Below are 22,548 nucleotides of genomic sequence, written 5' to 3' on the forward strand. Positions count from 1 at the left end.
ACTGTAATTTCTTTATAAATGCATTTATATTGTCGCTGCGCTGCGATAAAAATGCTGTATGCGCACTGCTTCTGTGTCGCCTTTGCTGTGGTGCTCATTACTATTGTGGGCCACTATTGTGTGTTGTGGTGTAAACTCATCACCATTATTACCTCATGTTGCTCCAGCTGGACTGAATCACTAATAATAGTATTTATTTTGCCCGGTTGTGTAAAATGCCACTGTCGATCGTGATCACCATTCGTCAGCCTCCATGTTGTTTGTATTTTCTGCAGTAATGGCCCAACATGGGCTTGGCATATCGAGCTCCTGTATTCAGGAGAGCATCACTGACTAAACGATGGCAGAGGATCAATGTTCAGAGACGCTCACAGACCCCCAGAGAGCCAAGCTGACGCGTGTCTCCACCATCTGCAGACCTATTCCTCCAGCCCCAGCGCTGCCAGACCGGGGTCTGCGGGTCAATCTGAGGAGCAGAGGGAGGGAGACTCACAGGCAGGGGGAATTGCTGTAGGAGCTCCCCTCCTGCCATGCATATTCATTGGAAAGCCCGTTTAGCAGCTGCAGTACGACGTAGTAGGGCCGCGTAAGCAATGATGTAGGAGATCGTGAGGGACTAGGGGGAGGGGAGCGCGTGAGAGGCGCGCTAGCGAGGGAGGGAGGGAGGGAGGGAGATGCAAGCAGAGCGTGAGCATCTCTTCCTGGCATTCAAGCTGTCAGTGGAGGAAGACGGAGAAATTCAACAGCAATATCAACCCCGCGCTCTTGAGAAGCAGCACAAGAGTTACGAATCCCAGGCGACCCTCACCTTTACCCAGAGCTTAACCTTCACTAGCCATGAACTTCCTACGCCGTCGCCTCTCTGACAGCAGCTTCATCGCCAACCTGCCCAATGGCTACATGTCGGATCTCCAGAGGCCTGACCCACCTCCACCACCTCCTCCCACTGCTGCCACCAAAACCCCCGCCGGAGTGACTCCTGCCCCATTGGCCCCTCCGGCGGACAAGTCCCCCACCGCTTCTCCAGCCCCCGAGCGACGGCCACAGCCCGCCCAATCCAGCGGCTCGGGGTTCTTCAGCTCCATCACCAACGTGATGAAGCAGACCGCCGCCTCTGCGGGACTGGTGGAGCAAAGTCCTGCGGTGGTGTCGCGGAAGTTCAAGATCCTGCTGGTCATCGACGAGCCCCAACACGAGTGGTGAGTTTCCTTGCTTTGACCTGGACTTGTTGAATGATGCATTTGAATTGTGCGCTATTCGAACCAGCTTTGTGCAAAGCTTTGATAAGTTTGCACCTTGTTTTAGAGGTACACTCTCAGTCTCAGTTTTCTCCCTCAATCAGAAGTTGATTGGTACCTTGGACAGCACCACCAGTCTTTTTTATGCGCCTCTTTAGCAGATGGCTGCATTCAAAGAGGCTTGATTTACAACACCGTTTGTCACGACGCAAATAAAGCAGATTGAGCACCAGAGCTGTTTTCTACATCACAGAGACTGTCTTGATGTTTTCTGGTTGCAGTTAGAGGGAATGCACATCACAGTCGATGGAAATTCTCCCAGAGTGAGTTGTGAGCTGTGATTGAGATGTATCACTGTTTAATGTGATGAGTGTGATGATACTATCACTGATGATGAAAGGTCAGACTGCTTCAAATACGAATGATCTGCAATTTTTCCATCTTTTGCAGTATTGACTAATCCTAATTGGCGATTATGAAACGCCTGCTGGTCACGGTTGCTATGCTCCACACCAGTGCTGCGATTGATTGGCTGGGAAAAGCCCAGTCCAAATGCACCTGATGAATGTTCAGGGTGCATTACATTAATGAGCTTAGGTCTGTAATTCACATGCTCCAGAAGACCAGCAGAGATAATTATTCACAGGCTTTGCATAATAAAAAAAAACCCAGAGACACGCTCAGAGCAGAGGAATCACACCTTAGTTACAAGCATGAATATTTCAGTGGCGTTCCTACAGGGGAGTCAGCATGTGATCTCTCTAAGAAAGCAAAGCCAGCTGGGTTTTCTGTGGATACTATTGATTTTTCCTGCACTGGAGAAGCCCATAAGGCTTGACAGGACTTACTTAAGAAGCTATTGCTTTTCCTGTAATAAAAGCCAGCCAAGTGCATACACTTGCATTTCATTTTGCAAGACTTTCATGATAATTCGGTTTATTTAGCATGCTGGAAGGATGCAGCACGTTGCGTCTTCAGGCCACACACTGAGCATTAACCAGTAGGAGTGCAGCTTGAGACGTGTGCCAGGAGATGTGCAGTGAATCTCCAATGTGTCGTGCCGAATAATGACACAGACATTATCCTGAGTCACTCCCTTGCCACTGAGCTTCTGCCAGCAATCTGTTTGTGTTCATATTTTATAATGAGAACTTATCCCTGCACATTTCATATGATTATCCACATTTAAGTATGACGGTCAGTCCTGGCATTAAGTGAGAACGGTTAATTATTTGTGGTCTGGATAGCATCGTCTGTATAGTGGATGACACAAACAACAAGCTTACATAACCGCCGGCCTCCGTCCTCTGTGTGATCTGCCATGTCCACTCCTCAAAGAAAAAGACCTCCGCTTCATAGACGGTGTGCTTTTCTATGCATGCTTTACTATTCCCTGGTTTTCCTGAATTGCACATTTTAAAAAAAATCCTAAATTCCTACTTTATTAAGGAGAAACCCGTGCTTTTGCAAAAGACTAGTTTTCTGAACCCCCTCCAAGCCCAGAAGGAAGGGAGAAATCCCGGTGGTATGTGTGAATACGGGATCTCAGTTCTGCCCTTGAGTCTCCTCTATGTAGATCCAGAGAGAGCAGTATAAAAGCAGTCATGTGTTGCCAAGTAGTGAAAAGGGACATGGTGAATCAGCACAGCGAGCCCGAGGCTTGCATCTGTGCGCTGTGTGTGGTTGCAGCGTGTGTGAGGATGCTATTATAGCTGGGAAAGCAAAATGTCGACACGCAGATAGATATTTTTCATATTGTAGTACCGTTTATGCATATACATGCATGTTAATATTCCATTTGTGTGTTTTGTTAAGCTGTGTTTTTTCAGCTTTCCTTTATTGAGTTTGCTGTTTAAAATGAACGAATCGTTCATGAACGACACACCACTAATACCGTATAACAAACTGATATTTCAGTCAAAAACTGGCCATGCAGTTAGTTTATGTATTTAATCTCTGCCAGCTAAATATGAGTTCCAAAAGAAGCATTCTGCGCTCATGCACTCCACTTCCGCTCCGGGTTTAATATTTCCTGGTTCTGGAATACAGTCTGCTTGGATGTGCGTCTCTGGCCGAGCGCAGGTGTGCTTGTGAGTCTGTGTCCCTCAACACATGGAATATTAACCGTAGTGTAATTTAATCATGTCTTCTGACCTTATTTGACAGCATCCAAACTCAATCACCATATGCCTCCCATCCAGCACTGCTCTGCTGAACATCAACAGAGACACAGCACATGCTTTAGCTGCTCATTTAATGGCTACAACATTTAGCTGTTAAGGTATAACATATGGGTTAGTAGCTAATGCATTACCGTTTATTAAAGCGTAATACTGTATAAAGCTGTAAAAGATCGCTGTTAGGTGTGACATATGGGTTTGTAAATTGCTTCCGTAGTGCTTTGAGCAGAGAAACTATTTCTTATGAAAGCAGTGGCACTTATTCTTTTGCATTTAGGTACGACAAATGTCAAGTCAAATTTATTTCTATAGCACTTTTCACAATGCACGATGTTTCAAAGCAGCTTTGCAGAAAATCATGATGTTAATGTTTATAATATCTTATTATTTTCATTCTTATACACAATCATGGGACATCTGATAATCAAGCTATTGAACATTTTCTCACCAAGGCTTTGAAAACGAATGATGTTGAATTAGTTTTCATTTATGACAAATAAGCCGCTGACTGTAAGTGTTTATTTGATAAAAAAAAGTCTGGAACTATATTACAATCTTTAACCGTAATAATGCAGATTAATATGAGATGGAATGATGTGGTTATGTTTTATGGTAATATTTAGAGCCTAATCAAACAGAATCGTATCTCAGTAGCCCACTAGTCAAGTCTCCTAGGAAACTTCGGCAGCGTTTCTTAATAAAACAAACAGATCTTTCATCGTTTGTCCTTTGCTTGTTTTGCTTAATGAGGCTGTTGATTCTCATCGATGTCGCACACATCTGCTCAGATTAATAACTGAAGGCTCAAATGCAGCACTTCATTTAGCAACCAACATTTCTCTGAACGCTAATGAGGGTTGGCTGAAGATTTTCATCCTGTAGCTTTGACAGATAGCTGGTGAAAAATTATTTGTGCAATTATTAGAAACTCTAGGCCTGCCAGAACTTTTTAATTGTTTAGTTTTAATTGTTTACCTTGCACCAAAATCACTGTACATCATTTAATCAAAAACATCATGAACAAGAAAACATAGCCCTGATGTTTTTATTTTTTTTATTATTAGATTAAATATATTACAAAATGCCAGTAATGGATTCTATTTGAAGTGTTTTAATGATTCCTCATTGGACTGATTTCAGTATGTGTAACAACTTTATTACATTCTCACTGACGCTGCAGGATCTGGAAAACACACAGAGTATTTTGTTAAAACATTGTCATAATTTGTTGTCAACGCTGAATACATGTGTTCATTTCTGTAATAACAGGTCAGAATCTACAGCAGATGTTTGATGGGACAATAGTGTGTCATAAGAGTGTACCCTGCTGATAGTGAATGATCTCAGTGCCTAAATACAGACTTTAGATGATTAAATCACAATTAAAAATGTCTGAATGTCAAACATGATAAATGTGACCATGGACCACAAAACCAGTCATAAGGGAAATTGTAATTAATAATTTGAATCAATAGGACAATATTTGGCAGAGATACAGCTATTAGAAAATCTGGAATCTGAGGGTGCAAATAAATCTAAATATTGAGAAAATCATCTTTAAAGTTGTTCAAATGAAGTTCTTAGCAATGCATATTACTAATCAAAAATTAAGTTTTGATATATTTACGGTAGGACATTTACTAAATATCTTCATGTAACATGATCTTTACTTAATATCCTAATGATTTTTGGCATAAAAAGAAAAATCTATAATTTTGACCCATACAATGTATTGTTGGCTATTGCTACAAATATACCCCAGCGACTTAACACTACTTTTGTGCTGCAGAGTAACAAATGATAAAACAACAGATCTAATGTTGAAAATGAGAATAGTATTATGGGAATTTGTGTTTGTGGTTAGTGGATGAGATTGCTATTTTTATTTTTTTATTTTTTTTATTTAGTTAGGATACATTTCTCAATACTAATGTCACTTTTTCAAAACTCTTTACACATTTCTCATAACCAACTTTCATCTTGGCGCAGAAGTTAATTTCACAATAAAAAGTCTCAAATCAACTTATTCTTATGTAACACTAGTAAGGATTGTCCACCAACCAACAGACCTTGCCACTCATAAAACACTGACAATGTTTTCTTAAAAAAAAAAAAAGAAGAAGACGAAGAATGACACACTCTATTATTTAGAATTTACTGCAGTATTAAATGACAGTATAAAATAATTGCTTAGTTTTCCCTTTTTGTATACAGTATATGCTAATAAAGGTTTTCAGCTACATCTAATCGTTCTGATAGTATTTCATTTTTTAGTTTTAGAATATATGGCAGTATAGTAATATTGCAGAAATGCAGCCTGTTGCTGTCTTCTTCAGCTTTGTGTTGGGTTTTGAACTTAATTTGGACAGTTTTGAGAAACTGGCCTGCAGGTACATTGAGTTCTCTTGGTTTTTGTGTCTGAGTGAGAAAGCAGTTCATGGAATTTGACAGATGTAGTCACTGAATGCATTTCGTGCCAGTGATAAATGATACGCAGTTCAGCCCACATAGATGCTGTGCTCACTACAGTATGTGAAGAATAAACGTTAGTGGAGAAAACAGATCCTGCAGCATTTAGAGCACGCTCATACAATCACCTGACCCCAGAAATGGCGTTCAGACATCTATTAATTACGTTTGATTCTGATTGGCTGAACTGAGCTGTTGCTTTATTTTCTACTGAGCTGTATTTCAGTTTGAAGCTTGAAGTCATGTCATGATAACAGACCGTCCTCCTCCCACACACTCCAGGCCCTGTCCCAAATGACACACTTGATGTGCACTTGCAGACTCATGATGGTCACCGCAAGCCTGTAATATCCATGAGGCTGTAGGGTGTCTCATTTGTCATTTTCACTTTCATAAAGTTGCTTACGAGTGCCACCACAGAGGACACTATGCAGCCTCACTGAGCACTGAGTGTGTGTGGTGAATAACACTTCTTCTGTTGTTCTAATCCTTTGAAATGCCATATCTTGAATGAAAAATACTGTTATTAGAATAGGATGCACGTACACGCACAGTAACACATAGGATGATAGTATTCAATGTGCATGTGCAACTGTAAATGCACAGGTACAATATGGCAAAAAAAAAAAATACCAAAATATATTTTTAAATGCCAATTTCAGGAGCAAGAAAATACATTTCCAGTCTTACAATAGCCTACATTACTATATACAAAAACACAAATGTGCATGGCCTACTAGAGATCAAAAGTAGATTTTTAACAACTTAATAATATTTAATATATTTTTTTTATATTTAACAATATTGAATTTTTTGGTTCCTTGTTGAAGTCCAAATGTTCAAACATGCTATAGACAAGAAATCAAGTTTTTCTTCAAATGTGGCATATGTGAATGCATATTCTTGGACTGATATTTATAGAGGACAAAATATATTTTTAAATGCTTATATATATATATTTATGTATGTATTAAAAAATATAAAAATGTATATTAGTAGAAAATATATTTACGTAAATATATTTTGAAACACATTTTAGCATATAACATATAAAATATTTTAGACTTATAAATATCTTTTGAAAAATATGCAAACAAAAAATGACCAAAAATATATTAGAAGAAAATATATACATATTTTAGCAAATATATATTTTTTGGCCATATATACAGTATATATAAAATTATGATTTTCCCCCCCTCTGTATGGGGTAGGCTAGTTTATCTACAGGTGCATCTCAATAAATTAGAATGTTGTGGAAAAGTTCATTTATTTCAGAAATTCAACTCAAATTGTGAAACTCGTGTATTAAATAAATTCAATGCACACAGACTGAAGTAGTTTAAGTCTTTGGTTCTTAATGCATGTGCAAATGCCATGTTTTGTATGTATGTGCAAGTAATATGTTTCCTGCGAGTGTTTTAGTGTGTGTTAGTGTGTGTGCTGATTCACTGACTGTCCTCAGAGGGACCTTTGATGAATGAGCTGCCATTAAAGCTTTGGGCTTAAACTGAATTGATCACTCCTTCTTTTTTGATAAGACAGCCACTAAAACGACTGCTGCTGCTGGGTTTGTGCTCTTTAAAGCCAAATGAACAGACATTAGTCTGAAATTGGCATTATCTGACTGGATTGACACATGAAACGGACAAATGTAGGCTAATATTGTCGAGCAGTGTATCTAGTGATGGAATAGTGTGCATTAGATATAATATCATAATCCTGTGAGAATGTCAGCGATATGAAATCAGGAACTGATCAACAGAAATCTGTACTTGTGCACAAACATCACAGGATTTTAGAGGATTTTAGTCAGTTCTAAATTACAAAAAAAAACCGATATATACCATTTATTTAAACAGAAAATTCTGTTATCGTCTAGCGTCGTGTCACTCAAAACTCATATAATTTGCTCTTTTATAAATAATGAAAATGCAAAACTATACTAGATAACTATACTAGATAAGTTTAAATTCTTATCTATAATTCTGACTAGATTTTGGGCATTTTGAATTTTCACAGAAATCTACTTTTTTGAACACCTTCTAGATGTTTCATCCGATCTTCACAAAAATTGGTGCAGACCTTTGTGACTCTATGCTGGCAAACCCCTAGGAAATTCATGATGATACACTAAAGTGTTCTTGTATAACGCAGCAACGTATTTGATGGCGAGCATGCCCAAGTGGACATGGGACTTAATTGGATGATACACAATTTCCAATGCTTATAAATGTTGATGCTGACATACTGTATTTCACTAAAATGGTTCACCTTAATGCATGTACACCATGCTGATTTATTGCATACACAACTTTAGTGAATTGCTTTTAGCCAGCTCACCTGATCAGAAAAATAAAAAATAAAACACTAAACAATGAGAGGGATGGCTGTTTTTTTATATTGCAGGCAAAATGTAAAAATATTGGCTTTGCATGCCGAATGAACACCACCAAATGTAAAAGGGTTAATGCTTTTGTGTTTATTTCTATATAAATAGATATAATTCTCTTCTCACCAAACTTGCCACACTTGTCGATAGACTTTGGGGTATTTGGTGTACGGCTGAGGCTGCTGATGCTGGGCTTCACCCCGTAATTGCTGCTTGCAGCTATATTTATGCTAGCTTTCAGTAATTATGCTACCTTATTTTCTCATCAGCTTTTCAGAAGGCTGGGGTTGTAGTTCCGTGAACAGCATCAGGAAAGTCTCCATTAGCATGTGACATTTCATTCCAGCCACTGTAGATCAAACTGCATTCGAACACATTCAACCTCGACAGAGAAAACGTCATTAAGAAACCATCAGCAGACCAGAGGACAGACTAAACTGAAAATAAGAACATTGTGAAATAATGTTTGTGCTTAACACACATGCACACACACATCTGACTATTAAAAAGACAACTAAAAACTGTTAAATGTGAACAATATATGCATACTAGAACATCGAAATTAATAGACCTATACTGAGTTTATTTGCACAGATTAATGGACAGATGCTTCACATCAGCTCATCCTGAAAAATTATGATGTAAAGAAAAATATGACCCAGACTACATAAAATTTGCACTTATATCATCAGCTCATCAACAGTCTGTACAGTGCACTATGGAAGCTTATTTCAAGACTTTTTACCTCACAATTTGGACCCTTTTTCTTACAAATTTAGTTTATATCTAACAATCTGTCTTTTAATGTTTTTCCATGCCAGAAAGAAAAAACTGAATTTCAAGATGTGAAGTCAGAATTCTAAGAAACGAATTCACAACTGCAAGATATAAACTCACAACTCTGAGAAGAAATGACAGAATTGTGAGATGTAAACTCAGAAACATGAGTAAAAAAACATGTGAACTCACAATTACCTTTAATAGCTTGCCAGTTGTTAAGCTCAAAATTCTGGGGAAAAAAAATTGTGATACAAAAGTTTTTTTTTTTTTTTAATCGCTGGCAGAAATAAGCTTCCATAATGCACAGAAACGAAACCTGTTGAGAAACACTGAACTAAAAGTCTGTCTAATATGACTATAACATCAGAAAGGCACCCAGCCGTCTTGTATAGCGTGTTTAGTTCATGAATAATAGCTCTGTTTGATAGATCAGGGCCTGCATGAGTGTGTTGTGCTCTCTCCCCCGCAGCTATCAGCCCACTCTGACAAATAAAACCCATAATGCTTCAGTTAGCGTACATTTGATTGAGAAGCAACTCAGCTCAGGCTACAGCTTTTCAAATCTGAAGTAAGACAAACTGCAAGAAGAAGAAATCCCATTGTGCACTTTAGCACACAAACAGCCTGAAGTGTGTAGACGCACACAGCCAAAAACAATGTGTGAGAAAGACAGGAGCCGAACTCGTGTGATGTTACAGCTCTGTGTGGAAAGAAAATGATTTGATGTTCATTATGTAGCCTACTATTCATCTTGTATCAAGTATTCTGCGATGAAATGATTGACATAGACAAGTTCATCTGTGCCTCGTCTAATTTTAGCGTAGTTCTGTGTATCTTGCTGCCTGTCAGTCATTTTGACATTGAGAGATGTTGGCAGGAATTCCTACATTGACATAAAAAAATCATGCATTGCTTCAAAATAATGACTAAGAATACAGAACGTTAACAGAAATTGAATATGAATAATGTAAATTAATTGAATATGTATATGTGGCCCTGGAGCACAAAAGCAGTCTTAAGTCGCTGGGGTATATTTGTAGCAATAGCCAACAATACATTGTATGGGTCAAAATTATAAATTCTGTATCTCAGCCAAATATTGTCCGATCCTAACAAACCATACATCAATGGAAAGATTATTTATTCAGCTTTCAGATGATGTATAAATCTCAATTTAAAAAAATTGACACTTAAGACTGGTTTTGTGGTGTTTAATTGTCAGTGTTAGTGATGATAGACATGAATGATTCCTCAAATCAGGCCGACTGCAAATTGACTAAAGTGACTAAACTTATGATTTCTTCCTGTCTGGTGGACAACAAAATTGGTGTAAAAAGAAAACTTTTAAATAAAATAGGTAGTCAAAAAACAAGCATGTAAAAATCAGTTTTTGAAATGTCATTCATTACTGTCAGAAATGGACAGATGCTGTCTGATGTTGGAAATTAAGATGGGATTAACAGTTCTCCTTCTCAGATGATGTCAAATAATCATGAAGTGTAACTGTACCCTTGATGAATGTTCAGACAAAGAGGCTGGCCATGAAGTGGCGTTTGTGTAAATCAGGTTTGTCAGCGTGCTGTCATCCTCCAGCGGTCGGACCGCCTGACACTGAATGAGGCTGTGTTTATGCAAGCGGAGATTAGGTTACACACACACACACACTCATTCTGCTCTTCACACACATGATGTCCATACACACACAATACAGTTAACACCTTTGCCACCATAGTTGTTTTAAATTATAATAATATTCCACAGTATTACTATTTTTGATCAAATACAGACAAAAGAGGCAAAAACCTCTGAAGTGGCATTTCGGTGTCTTTACACAGACTGTTTAATGCTGCTCAGAGGTGCCATGAATGCATTTACACTCCAGTCACAACTATACTTTAATACTAGGGGCTGAGGAGGGTCAGAGCAGGCTTAATTATGCAACATTGTGTATTCACAAAGCACAGAGCAGCCTTAAAGAGAAGCATTAAAGATCTCTTTACACAGCTCAGTTAAGGCTTCTCTGTGCCTGCTCAAAATTCGTCATGCAGAATAAAAGCCAGACTAAATTAAGCCTGCTCTGAACCACCTCAGCCTCTAGTATCAAATCATACAGTTGCAATTGCGTCTGTGTAAATGCATTAATGTCACCTCTGAGCAGCATTAAACTGTAAAAGACATTAAAGGCGCCTGAAAGCCACTTCAGAAGCGCTTCTGTGCCACCTTTGCAGTGTGATAAAGACTTTATGTCCTATTTACGATTACAAAAATGTCATGATTAATATGAAATACTTTGAAAAACGTGTTTAGAAAGTAGTGCTGTCAAACGATTAATCGCATCCAAAATAAAAGTTTTTGTTCACATAATATATGTGTGTGTACTGTGTATATTTATAATGTATATATAAACACACACACATACAGTATATATTTTGAAAATATTTACATGTATATATTCATATCATATTTAATATATAAACACAACACTTTTTTATTTAATATACGCATGCATGTGTGTATTTATTTATACATAATAAATATAAACAGTACACTCATGTATGTGACCCTGGAGCACAAAACCAGTCACAAGGGTCAATTTTTTTGAAATTGAGATTTATGCATCATCTGAAAGCTGAATAAATGAGCTTTCCATTGATGTATGGTTTGTTAGGATAGGACAATATTTGGCTGAGATACAACTATTTGAAAATCTGGAATCTGAGGGTGCAAAAAAATCTAAATATTGAGAAAATCATCTTTAAAGTTGTTCAAATGAAGTTCTTAGCAATGCATATTACTAATCAAAAATGAAGTTTTTATATATTTACGGTAGGAAATTTACTAAATATCTTCATGGAACGTGATCTTTACTTAATATCCTAATGATTTTTGGCATAAAAGAAAAATCTATAATTTTGATCCATACAATGTATTGTTGGCTATTGCTACAAATATACTCCCAGCGACTTAACACTGCTTTTGTGCTGCAGGGTCATATATATTATGTCAACAAAAACTTTTATTTTGGATGCAATTAATCGCGATTAATCGTTTGACATGCAGCACTATTAGAAAGATGTAGGGAAATATTACTGATCAAATATGCTATTACTTTTTACATGACGATTTAGAGACTCAAAACTGGATGAAGCAGGATTTCTTCTTTTCCTCCTCTGGTTCATCTCATTTGTCAGAGTGTTGTGTGACTCATGATCCGGCAGAGATCGGGCTCAGCTGAACAGGAGAGTGAGTTGTAACCTTTCTCGTGGTGCGGTGTGGAAGAGGTGTACTGAGCGGCCGTGTCGTAGGAAGCGTGAGTGTGTCGGTCAGGGCTTTGATCCACTCTCTCTTTACAGCAGTGTTACTCTGAGAGCAAACACTGTGTGACGCACTGAGCTGCTCCACACATAAACTGCTGAGGAGTGGAAAACCTCTCACTGGGGAGAAGTATTGTTAAAGATCTGAGATGCAGGTGAGAGGCTGAAGCAATTATTTTACAGCGTGATAAAGACTGTTATGTCCTTCAGAGCTGTAAGTGAGCATTCATCAAATTAGAGAAAACATACAAAGACATACATAGGCATGAAATGTAAATGCAAAAAGCAGTTAAAACAAGTTAAGCAATAAACTGTATGTTTAAATGCCAAAAAAGAAATCTTAAAAAAGGCATAGTAAACCATTTCTGAAAACGTAGCATTGCTTTACTATCTCTGATGCTCTGCAGTGAATGGGTGCCGTCAGAATGAGAGTCCAAACAGCTGATAAAAACATCACGATGTGGCTGGATCAAAAACATCAAATATGTGGCTGGATTTTGATGTGAGATATGGACTTTTTCACTGCATTATTATGGATTACGAACTATGGATTATGGTTTTTATGGATATTTCAGCCAGAAGTGACAGTTTGTAGTTAAAAGCGTCTTAATGCTGGATGTGTTTCAGCTTTTGTCTTCTCCAGATGTTCACTGATGGACTGGAGTGCTGTGGATTATTGTGGAGTTTTTATAAGCTGTTTGGACTCTCATTCTGACGGCACCCATTCACTGCAGAGCATCCATTGCTGAGACACTGATGCAGTGCTGCATTTCTCCAAATCTGTTCCTTTAAAGGCATAACACTTTCATGTAGCTCCAAACCTCTATGACTTTCTTTTTTTTTTTTTCTTTCTTTTTTTTTTTTTACAATTCTACTATCACTTTTGATAATAGATATGTTTATAATTTAATTATTATCACATTTTTGATTACCTGACTGAAGAGTTTTTACCGTTTTTTAACCAAAATAAGATGAATCACAACACTACAAAATCTGAAAATATTATAAATACTGATTTACAGTATTTTAAAATTGTACAATGCTGGCAATGCTGTTGTATGCTGTACCTCACGATGTCTCTTATGTGGGAGCTTCTTGTGCCACGAATCAAAGCAAATAATATACCAAAACTTGAAAAAAAATGGTGTACACAGGTGATTTTTAGTCACTGATTATAATTATTGATAAATATTCAAATACACTGCAGAGCTCCTGAGATTCCCGTTTCCATGGTAATTGAAGTCTCTCACTTCATAATTATGGGTAATGCAGTCCACTAGAATCAGTCCATCTGTGTAGAAAGATTTACATGTTATCTCTAAATCGGTTCACAGAGAAAACACACAGATTGTTGCTGATGATATAGGATGCATATTCACTAGCAAATGATTCATTCTGGGAAGAAACCAGAAAGAGAGAGAATAAATGACAGAAAAGAAAAACGCAGACAGGGGTTTGGTATTGTGAAACACAATATTTGTAAAGCAATCTCACATCATTGATGCAAAGTCTCTTCAGCGCTTGGGGAAATCGTGGCTGTGTGAATGTGAAGTGAACTAGAGAGAAATCAAAGAAGAGTATCGATCCTAACGAAAAAAGAGAGTAATCTTTGACAGACTTCAATATTTCAATGTGACAGGCCTAATAAGCTGTTCAGAAAAACAAGCAGCAAGAAATGTCAGAATGCAAGGACAATCTGCTTCACAGCGATGCCATAGAAGAATCTTTTCTGTCTAAATGGTTCCATAAAGAACCTTTAACATCTGAAGAACCTTTCTGTTTCACAAAAGGGGCTTTGTGGCGAAAGAAGGTTCTTCAGATTATAAGAAAGAGACGGTTCTTTGACTGAATGGTTCTTTGTGGAACCAAAAATGGTTCTTCTATGGCATCGCTGTGAAGAACCTTCTAAGCACCTTTGTTTTTAAGAGTGTATATTACTTGGATCTTGTTCAAGCATTCAAATGCTCTATAAAAGAAATGACCCGCTAGGTCAAGGTATAGTAAATTATGCAAATGAACACTGACATTACACAGGCTTTACCTATCATTGACTACAGTTGGAAACTAGAACTACATATAGTTCTAGTGGTCAGCAGGGAGAGAGTGGAAGAGATATAGAGATTTATATAATCATATCATAAGTAAAATTCATCAGTGTGTTATATTTAATGAGAAGTTCTGCATTGTCTCCATGCATTTAGACTCTCGCCTCAGCTGAAGCACCAACTGTGAATGAGTCATTACATCCGGAAACTGCATCTGCAAAACAGTGTGTAGCATGCGCAACACAGCGACTTGTGCATTTGCCTGCATTTGTTCCAGACTGCCTGTCGATGTATTAGTGGTAGGGATTTTACAGGAACTTTTTTTGCAGGTTACATTGTTACTCCAGTTTGTGTATCAGCAGTGAATAACTCACTCATTTCAGAACTAATGAGTCATTGAATTATTCACTCAACCGATTTGTTAAGAATACAGAATAATACAGGAACGAAACACTAATATTGTGTGCCGAGACAGTTCTGCTGAGAAAGTAACTCCCTTACGAAAATTAACCATGGTTTTACTGTAGTAAAAGTTTTTGTTTGTTTTTTTTGCGAATTGATTACCATTTGTATAACCACAGTTTTAATAAAAAGTTTAATAAAAATGGTTAATGTACCAAAACCATGGTTAATTTGTGGTTACCATGGTTTAACTACTGTAACCATGTTTTTTTTGTTTTTTTTTGTAAATCCATGGTTAATTTTCTAAAGGGCTGGCAACATTATGTCTAAAATGTAAGTTACTCAGTATTAACTTCCGCTTATTTAACTGTTGTACAAAAGCACTGTTCCAATCATGGTTGGGACTTTAGTTTTCCTTAATTATTTACCTATTAGTTGAACTGTTTGATTAGCTGCATCCTTGTGGCTACACTCTTAGAAAAAAAAAAGATCAAAAGCTGTAACTGGGGAGATACCATTTCAAAAGGTGCTAATATTTACCATTTAGGTACTAATATGCACACATAAGATACTAATATGCACCTTTTCGGAGTAAATACAAAGGTGTATCATGCGCTGTAATTGTAACACAATTACTGAAATGCACATTTTACGATATGCATCTACCACTAATTCACTATAAAGAAATTGAGCTAATAATTTTCTTCAAATGCTTGTGAAGTGTAAAGTAGTTCTGCCATGCAGTTGAGTGCAGATGGGAGGTCTAATAACCCGGCTTATGTTTTGCACTATATTAGACAAGCCTTATGAAAGGCAGCTAATACCAGCTCATGCTGTCACACTTCATAGTGGCTCCACAGGGCCAGTGTTAAATAGACTGTGTCTTTGGCCTGCCAGCTATTGAATATTCTTTGGGGACAATGTCTGCCTAACTCTCACCCTCCAGAGGACTGCAAAGACATTGGGCAGCACTGCATGCATTCTGATGGCCTTCGGTGATATTCCAGTCAACACACTTCTGACTCACGGAAAACCCATTCATTCCATCACAAAGACATGTTATCTGCCAAAAACGCATTCACACAGTCAAACAGAAAACAGTTCAAAACAATAGACACTGACCGCTAAATAAGATTCACTGTTCTGCTAAAAAGCAATTAACTGTTCTTTTTTTCTTTCTTTTTTTTTTTACATTCATCAGTCTGAATGTTGTATTGTGAATCAAAAATTGGATTCCGAAAGGAAAGGAAATGAATTGGTTCTAAAACCAATAAGCTGCAGTAAATAATTTCTGTCACTAATATAACCAAATAGAATTGCAAAATAATTAGAAAAGAAACGTTCTTCAAGGCAAACTATTTGTCTCATTGCTTTGACTGGAATTTTATTGATAAATAGTTTTGAAGGTAATATAAATCTTACTGTATGTGAACTTCAGAAGTTTAAAGCGACATAGGCTTTGCTAAGGTGCTCTGGGTGACTGTTAAGGTCTTGCTACTGTATGTAGTTGATGCGGATTGGTGGATAAAAAGATATATGTATATTGGTTATTTGAACCAATTTATTGAAACAAATTGTCCGAAAGAGCCAGTTCACAGAAACAAATCTAAAAATCTTCTTTATTGTTCTACTGAAGAAAAAGTCACCTACATCTTGGATGGCCTGAGGGTGAGTAAATGAACAGAACTATCCCTTTAAACCACAGATTTTACAAGATTCAGGGAAGTCAAACTATAAATAGCTTACTTACAGTTGTCTTCACATTAAAGTCTTGGAATAGTAGAACGTCTGGCCTGTTTAAAGATGTCATAAATCTAAAAGAGATCCAGATCGATCCAGGTTGAAGCACCTCTGGTGATCTACAACCGCAGGGCGTCACAAATCACTGCTGATCACTGAATTCAAAACGCTTGTCCATGTACAACTACCAGAGACGGCTTAACCAGTAAAAAACCACATGGATGATGGCCAAATACGTCTCAAGAGGCAAACCTAATCAATGTTTATAGACTGTAACAAGATAATTGTCACGTCAAAGAGTATTTTGGCATCAGAGCTGCCAGTCGGAGTCTTTGGATCGGTGGAGTCTTAATGTAATTCACATTTCTGCTTCGCAGGTACAGACATGGGGTGGATATGCTTACTGACGCCACAATTGGATTGTCTGTAGGGTTTCAATATGCTGTGATTTGATTAGAGTGTGCCTGAGCTTTCTTCCTGTCATGATAATTGTCCTCTTTTCTTAGACTTCGTAGCACAATTACATTTTCCCAAAAACTAATGGGACTCATGCCAGCAATAAAAAAGACAGAACACCGTCCTCAAATAACACAGAACAGACTGATTCAACACACTTTTGCCAAATTTCCCTCCAAAATAAGCATATTCCATTACAGCCTGTCTCTGAGGGTGTGTCTCAATCAGCTCTCTAGCTCTAATCAATCAGTGAATCGTGTGCACAAATCCGGTCACTAGTTAGTAAGTAAACCGCGCACATTGTGACAGTGCTTACTCAGTTTCCGGTGAGATCACTATGTACAACATCAATGGACAACATAGTAGGAAGTCACCGCTGGAATTAATCAACAACAGGCAGGACCAATCTCTTTTTGATATAATTTTTATTCTTTTTAAACGCATTGTTCTGTTAAATGTCCTTACAACATTTCAGCCGAATATTAATTATAAATGTTAACTAGATGTGTTCACTACCTGTCTAGCGATTTGTGTTTATGCTGAAATATACTAAAAAAGACGTTTGTCTTTTTACGGTGCATTCTGGGATTTTTGGAAGGATTTTGCGATTGAGGCAGCCCTTACAATGGCAGACTCCCTGATCAGTGCCCTGACCTGATTGAGACGCATCCTGAATCAGACTGTGACTGTTGTTACCAATCAAAATACGTTTTCGTTTTTCATTTTCACATTTGTAAAATTTACATTTACATTTATGCATTTGGCAGACATTACATTTACATTGATTCATTTGGGCATTCCAGGCATACATTTTATCACATTTATCATTTTATTAAGAAAATATACCAGAACATAAATAACTTGGCCAAGCAGGATGGGTTGGCCTTGTTTATTGTTTTTTGGTCTCTGAGAGATGAACCACTTTAGGAAGGTTTCTGAAGAGGAATGAGGCGAGTGAGCTGGGATCAGGTCACCTGTGTCATTGACTGTAATAACAAAGTTACACAGCAGGAGGACGGGCGGTGCATGCACACAGACTACTGAGCAAAACACTTGGATTGAGAAGGCCCATTAAGCATCAGTTGCGCTGGCAGCAGTTTCCCATCATCACGTCTCTCCTGTGACCACACCACACTAGTCATGAGTCCGGTCCACGTCTGGAGACACGAGGGTCTGCGTGCAAACAGCTGGAGGTTAACCAGTCGCTGTACTGCTGATCGAAGGCATCTGAGTTGCTGTAGCTCCAATAGCAGAATATAAGGAAACCTTCAAGTTAAAGGTTAGTTCACCCAAAAATGAAAAGTAGGCTGCGTTTTACTCACCCCCGAGGCATCCTAGGTGTATATGACTTTCTTCTTTCAGACGAATCCAGTCGGAGTTATATTAAAAATTGTCTTTGATCTTTCAAGTTGTTACTGCAGGTTTGGATCTCACTAGGGATGTTCTTGGTACATCTAGAAGCAATGTGTTTCAGCACTGAAATCCAGTGCTGAGGAAAAGGTGTTGCTGGCTGTTTTTCCATCTAGTTTTTTTTGGAACAGAGTCTATTTTGTAGAAACTAGAACTCAGAATATTAAAAAACTATATGCAGCCTTTTGCTCCATTTTGTATGTTAAAAATCCCTGAAGCAAACAAGTGAAGATATAAATGAGCATCATAGTCAGAGATACAGTGCAAAAATGTCAGCCCATTTTTTTTTTTTGTTTCTTCAGTAAAGAGTTAAAGACTTGAACCAAAACATCTCTGCGAGGAATCTCATTACAAACTATGATTTGAAGCAAAAAAAAAAGTATTTCAAAATCAGCTTTGGATTATGAGGATTCCAGAGCTAAAACAAGCAAGCAGCAACACATGCATTTATCAAAATAATCTGTACATATTACGGTTAAGCAAAAGATGCCATTAAACAAATTTTTTTTTTTAAATGCACTTCCTTTGGGTTGGTTCTACATTGATTTTGGGGTTCAGTGTGAAAATTATATTTAATTAGAATATTACAATTAAACACAGAAAACTTTCTTTTTCTCCATAATTAACTGTTGTTGCAGCATTTTTTATTTTTATTTTTATTTTATTTGTTTATTTATTTATTTTTACGTTTTTGTAAAAGGACCACTGAACTCCATAACTAAGCACAGTTTATTATTCATTGGGGGCCCATTTACTTGCAAGAACATTGCTGCTCTGTTTGGTTGTAATAGAAGCAGTTAAAAAGATGAAATGCATCAAAACCAAAATAAGATTTGTATTCTACATCAAGAAATGCATTAGCTTTTAACATTTCTGTCAAAGCCGAATGCGTACACTAATTATAGCAGGAAAATGCCATTTGAATTTTCTGCGATTTGTCAAGATTTCAGAGGATAATGTCACAGCAAATATACAGAGCACCATTCAAAGACACTGCCTTACCTGAGCTCACAGTAAGATGCACACATCTAATGGGTGGCCATCATCTAGACCAACTATTGAGAAATCACCATGGAAACAGTAGCCACGGGAACAGAGACCTAGAGACACCTGAAGCCATCCAGGACAATCTGACTGATCTCTAGCATTCAAGCAGGGCACCTTCAGGAATGTAATGAATTGCAGTTCACTGAATTCCCACCGATGCCATGCAGCTCTCAGATCACATCAGAACGGATGCCCGCGGGTGTAATATGTATTCTGAAGTCATTTTATATTGCTAGTGTAGCATTCTGAGCATTACAGACACATCACAGGAGCAGAAAAAAAGTTTCTGCAGAACTAAGATTACATAAGCAACTGAATGAAGATGAATCATCTAATATCTTTAAAGAGACAGTGCTGACAGCACAAAAATGAAGCAAAACAAATATTGCAAAATATGTGATAGAATAATGTAAACCGCGAACCACACACTAACATGTCCACACTGGACGTGAGCCGCGTGACAGGTGATGATAGAACACTAAATACAGCACCCCTCTTTTTTAATAACAATAATTAAACAATATTTTACTTAGTGTGATTTTATACTGGTACCTTTAGGTCTGTAATGGAAAAATAAATCCGACTTGGTATTTCCAGCTTCCGAATGCAAATGGAACGCAGCATCTACTTAACCATTGGCCGTGCACATCCATCATCTTTGTAGTTTTTTTTAACACTTATTGTCCGTGTTTGTAGTTCTGAACCGAATCCTTCTCCAAGGTGCAGTGGATTTTGGGCATAATATTAGCCAACAGAGCGTGCATGGATCCACACTTCGAAAATCTACTGCAGATAGTACACCATCCAGGGACTTACTCTTTTCAAGGGACACACATCTTCTAATCTCACATACTATTTAGTATGCACATTGGGATGCAGGGCCCCTTTATCATTCAACCTAGTCTCACGGCATTTTGTGACATAGTCACAAAATTTTAATCTATTGATTTGTGTTCACAGACGTGAATTTCCCTTTTTTCGTGTCACTCAGCACGATTTTCAATATAATGCTTTTCAATGGGGAGTAACTTTTATGCCTTGCACCACGTTTTTCTTTCTGCCACTGCAACACGTTCAGTGGTTTCTTTTTAATCAGAAGCAGAAAATAATAATAGTAATAATAATTCTTGTGTCTAAAATGTAACACTCAATATGAACTACAGATGTCACTTATTAATGACAAAACTGCACAAAGCCATTAAGCAAGAAACATGATTATGAACATCAAACTAAATGCCTTCAGACTTGAATTAACTGTGTGTCTAACTCCGAGCACTGGGTGCACAGGAACAGATACAGCGAATTTCAAGCCCAGTCAGTCATGTGCGTCACTGTTTCATTTATTCAGCATGTGTTTCAAAGCCCATTTAAGAGGCTGTCCAATTATCTTCTGGAGAACATCAGTAGTTCAACTAATTATGTTGCTATTTGTAGAGCTCCTCCTGACCAACACTGCTGAGAACCGTGGTAGACACAGATAATTACACACACTTTCTCTTTCTCTCTCTGCAGCAACTGCATAGAAATGTCTCAAACATCATTTACTAGTTCTAAAATGACCTTCTAGAATTAGTACAGATGCTTGCTTCACTAGCAACAATGGCTTGGACTGTTTCTAAGCGACATCTAAGCAATGAATCTGTTTTAAAAGTTTGTAATTGTAAAAACCTGTTAACTGGTAACTGATTAACTGAAAGTTACCTATACACTTCAAATTATATTCTATTTACATTTTACTGTAAATCCTGTCAAATTTACGGTTCAAATTTAGGCACATACAATGAATTACCATACAATTTATGATGAAAACAGTCCTTGTGTAGGATGCATAACATATGATTATATTTTAAATAAATAATTTTTCTTCTCATTTTTTGTTAAGGTACTTTAGGGTGTCTGTGTTGTATGTTCTGTTATTTTGTTATGATGGTGTTTCATTAACAGGCTACTTAAGATGAACGCTGACTTATCAAGTGCCTTTCTACCATGTGTGTTATTAATGTGTGTTATTACGGTGGTTTTTACTTTTTAATTTATGTGTTTTCATTTAATCAATGGGTCTTTGTCATTTTTTTATTACGTAACTTAATGTTTCAGACAGAAACAGTGCCAGTTTGTTCATATATTGTTTTCTGACAATGAAAATTGTCCAAAAGAAGCCAAAACATCAAGCTTTGCATGTCATTAAGGAACGAACAGACTAACAGTCAGTCAAAACAGTCATTTAAAACCTTAAAGCCCTAATAGTATATTACATTTACATTTAGTCATTTAGCAGACGCTTTTATCCAAAGCGACTTACAAATGAGGACAATCAAAACTAACAAAAGAGCAAAAATATGTAAGTGCAAATGACAAGTCTTGGTTAGCCTAACGCAGTACACGTAGCAAGGTATTAATCTATCTATCTATCTATATATATATATATAGACACACACACATATACACACACACACAAAAAGAAAAAAAAAACAAGTACATAGAATAGAAAAAATAGAAAGCTAGTGTTAGTTTTTTTTTTTTTATATAAAAAAAGATAAATAGATAAAGTAGAATTAAAATAGAATATAAAGTGCTAGAGTTGGTGGGTCAAATAAAGATGGAAGAGATGTGTTTTTAGTCGTTTCTTGAAGATGGTTAAGGACTCAGCTGCTGGGATTGAGTTGAGCAGATCATTCCACCAGGAGGGAACAGTTAATGAAAAAGTGTGAAAGTGATTTTGTGCCTCATTGGGATGAACAATAAAGCGTTGTTCACTTGCAGAACGCAAGCTTCTAGAGGCACATAACTCTGAAGTAATGAATTTAGGTAAAGGGGTGCAGAGCCAGTGGTGGTTTTGTAGGCAAACATTAATGCCTTCAATTTAATGTGAGCAGCTACTGGTAGTCAGTGCAAACTTATAAACAGAGGTGTGACATGCATTCTTTTCAGCTCATTAAAGATGAATCTTGCTGCCGTGTTCTGGATTAATTGTAAAGGTTTGATAGAAGTGGCTGGAAGACCTGCCAAGAGAGCATTGCAATAGTCCAGCCTGGACAGAACAAGAGCTTGAACAAGGAGTTGAGAAGCATGTTC

At 37.4% G+C, this 22,548-nt stretch overlaps 1 protein-coding gene across 1 annotated transcript in view; it reads left to right on the forward strand.

The window, feature by feature from the left end:
- The first annotated feature begins 487 nt into the window (after positions 1–487).
- The window catches only part of LOC107750036 (synapsin-2-like), a 47,978-nt gene continuing 25,917 nt past the window's right edge, over positions 488–22,548 (forward strand). The window contains exon 1 of the mRNA XM_016565288.1: positions 488–1,199. Coding sequence (XP_016420774.1) covers positions 838–1,199 — 362 coding nt within the window. The 5' untranslated portion in view covers positions 488–837. The remainder of the gene's footprint in view (positions 1,200–22,548) is intronic.

The sequence above is a fragment of the Sinocyclocheilus rhinocerous genome, unplaced genomic scaffold (assembly GCF_001515625.1).
Source record: "Sinocyclocheilus rhinocerous isolate Xijiao unplaced genomic scaffold, SAMN03320098_v1.1 scaffold542, whole genome shotgun sequence".
NCBI lineage: Eukaryota > Metazoa > Chordata > Actinopteri > Cypriniformes > Cyprinidae > Sinocyclocheilus > Sinocyclocheilus rhinocerous.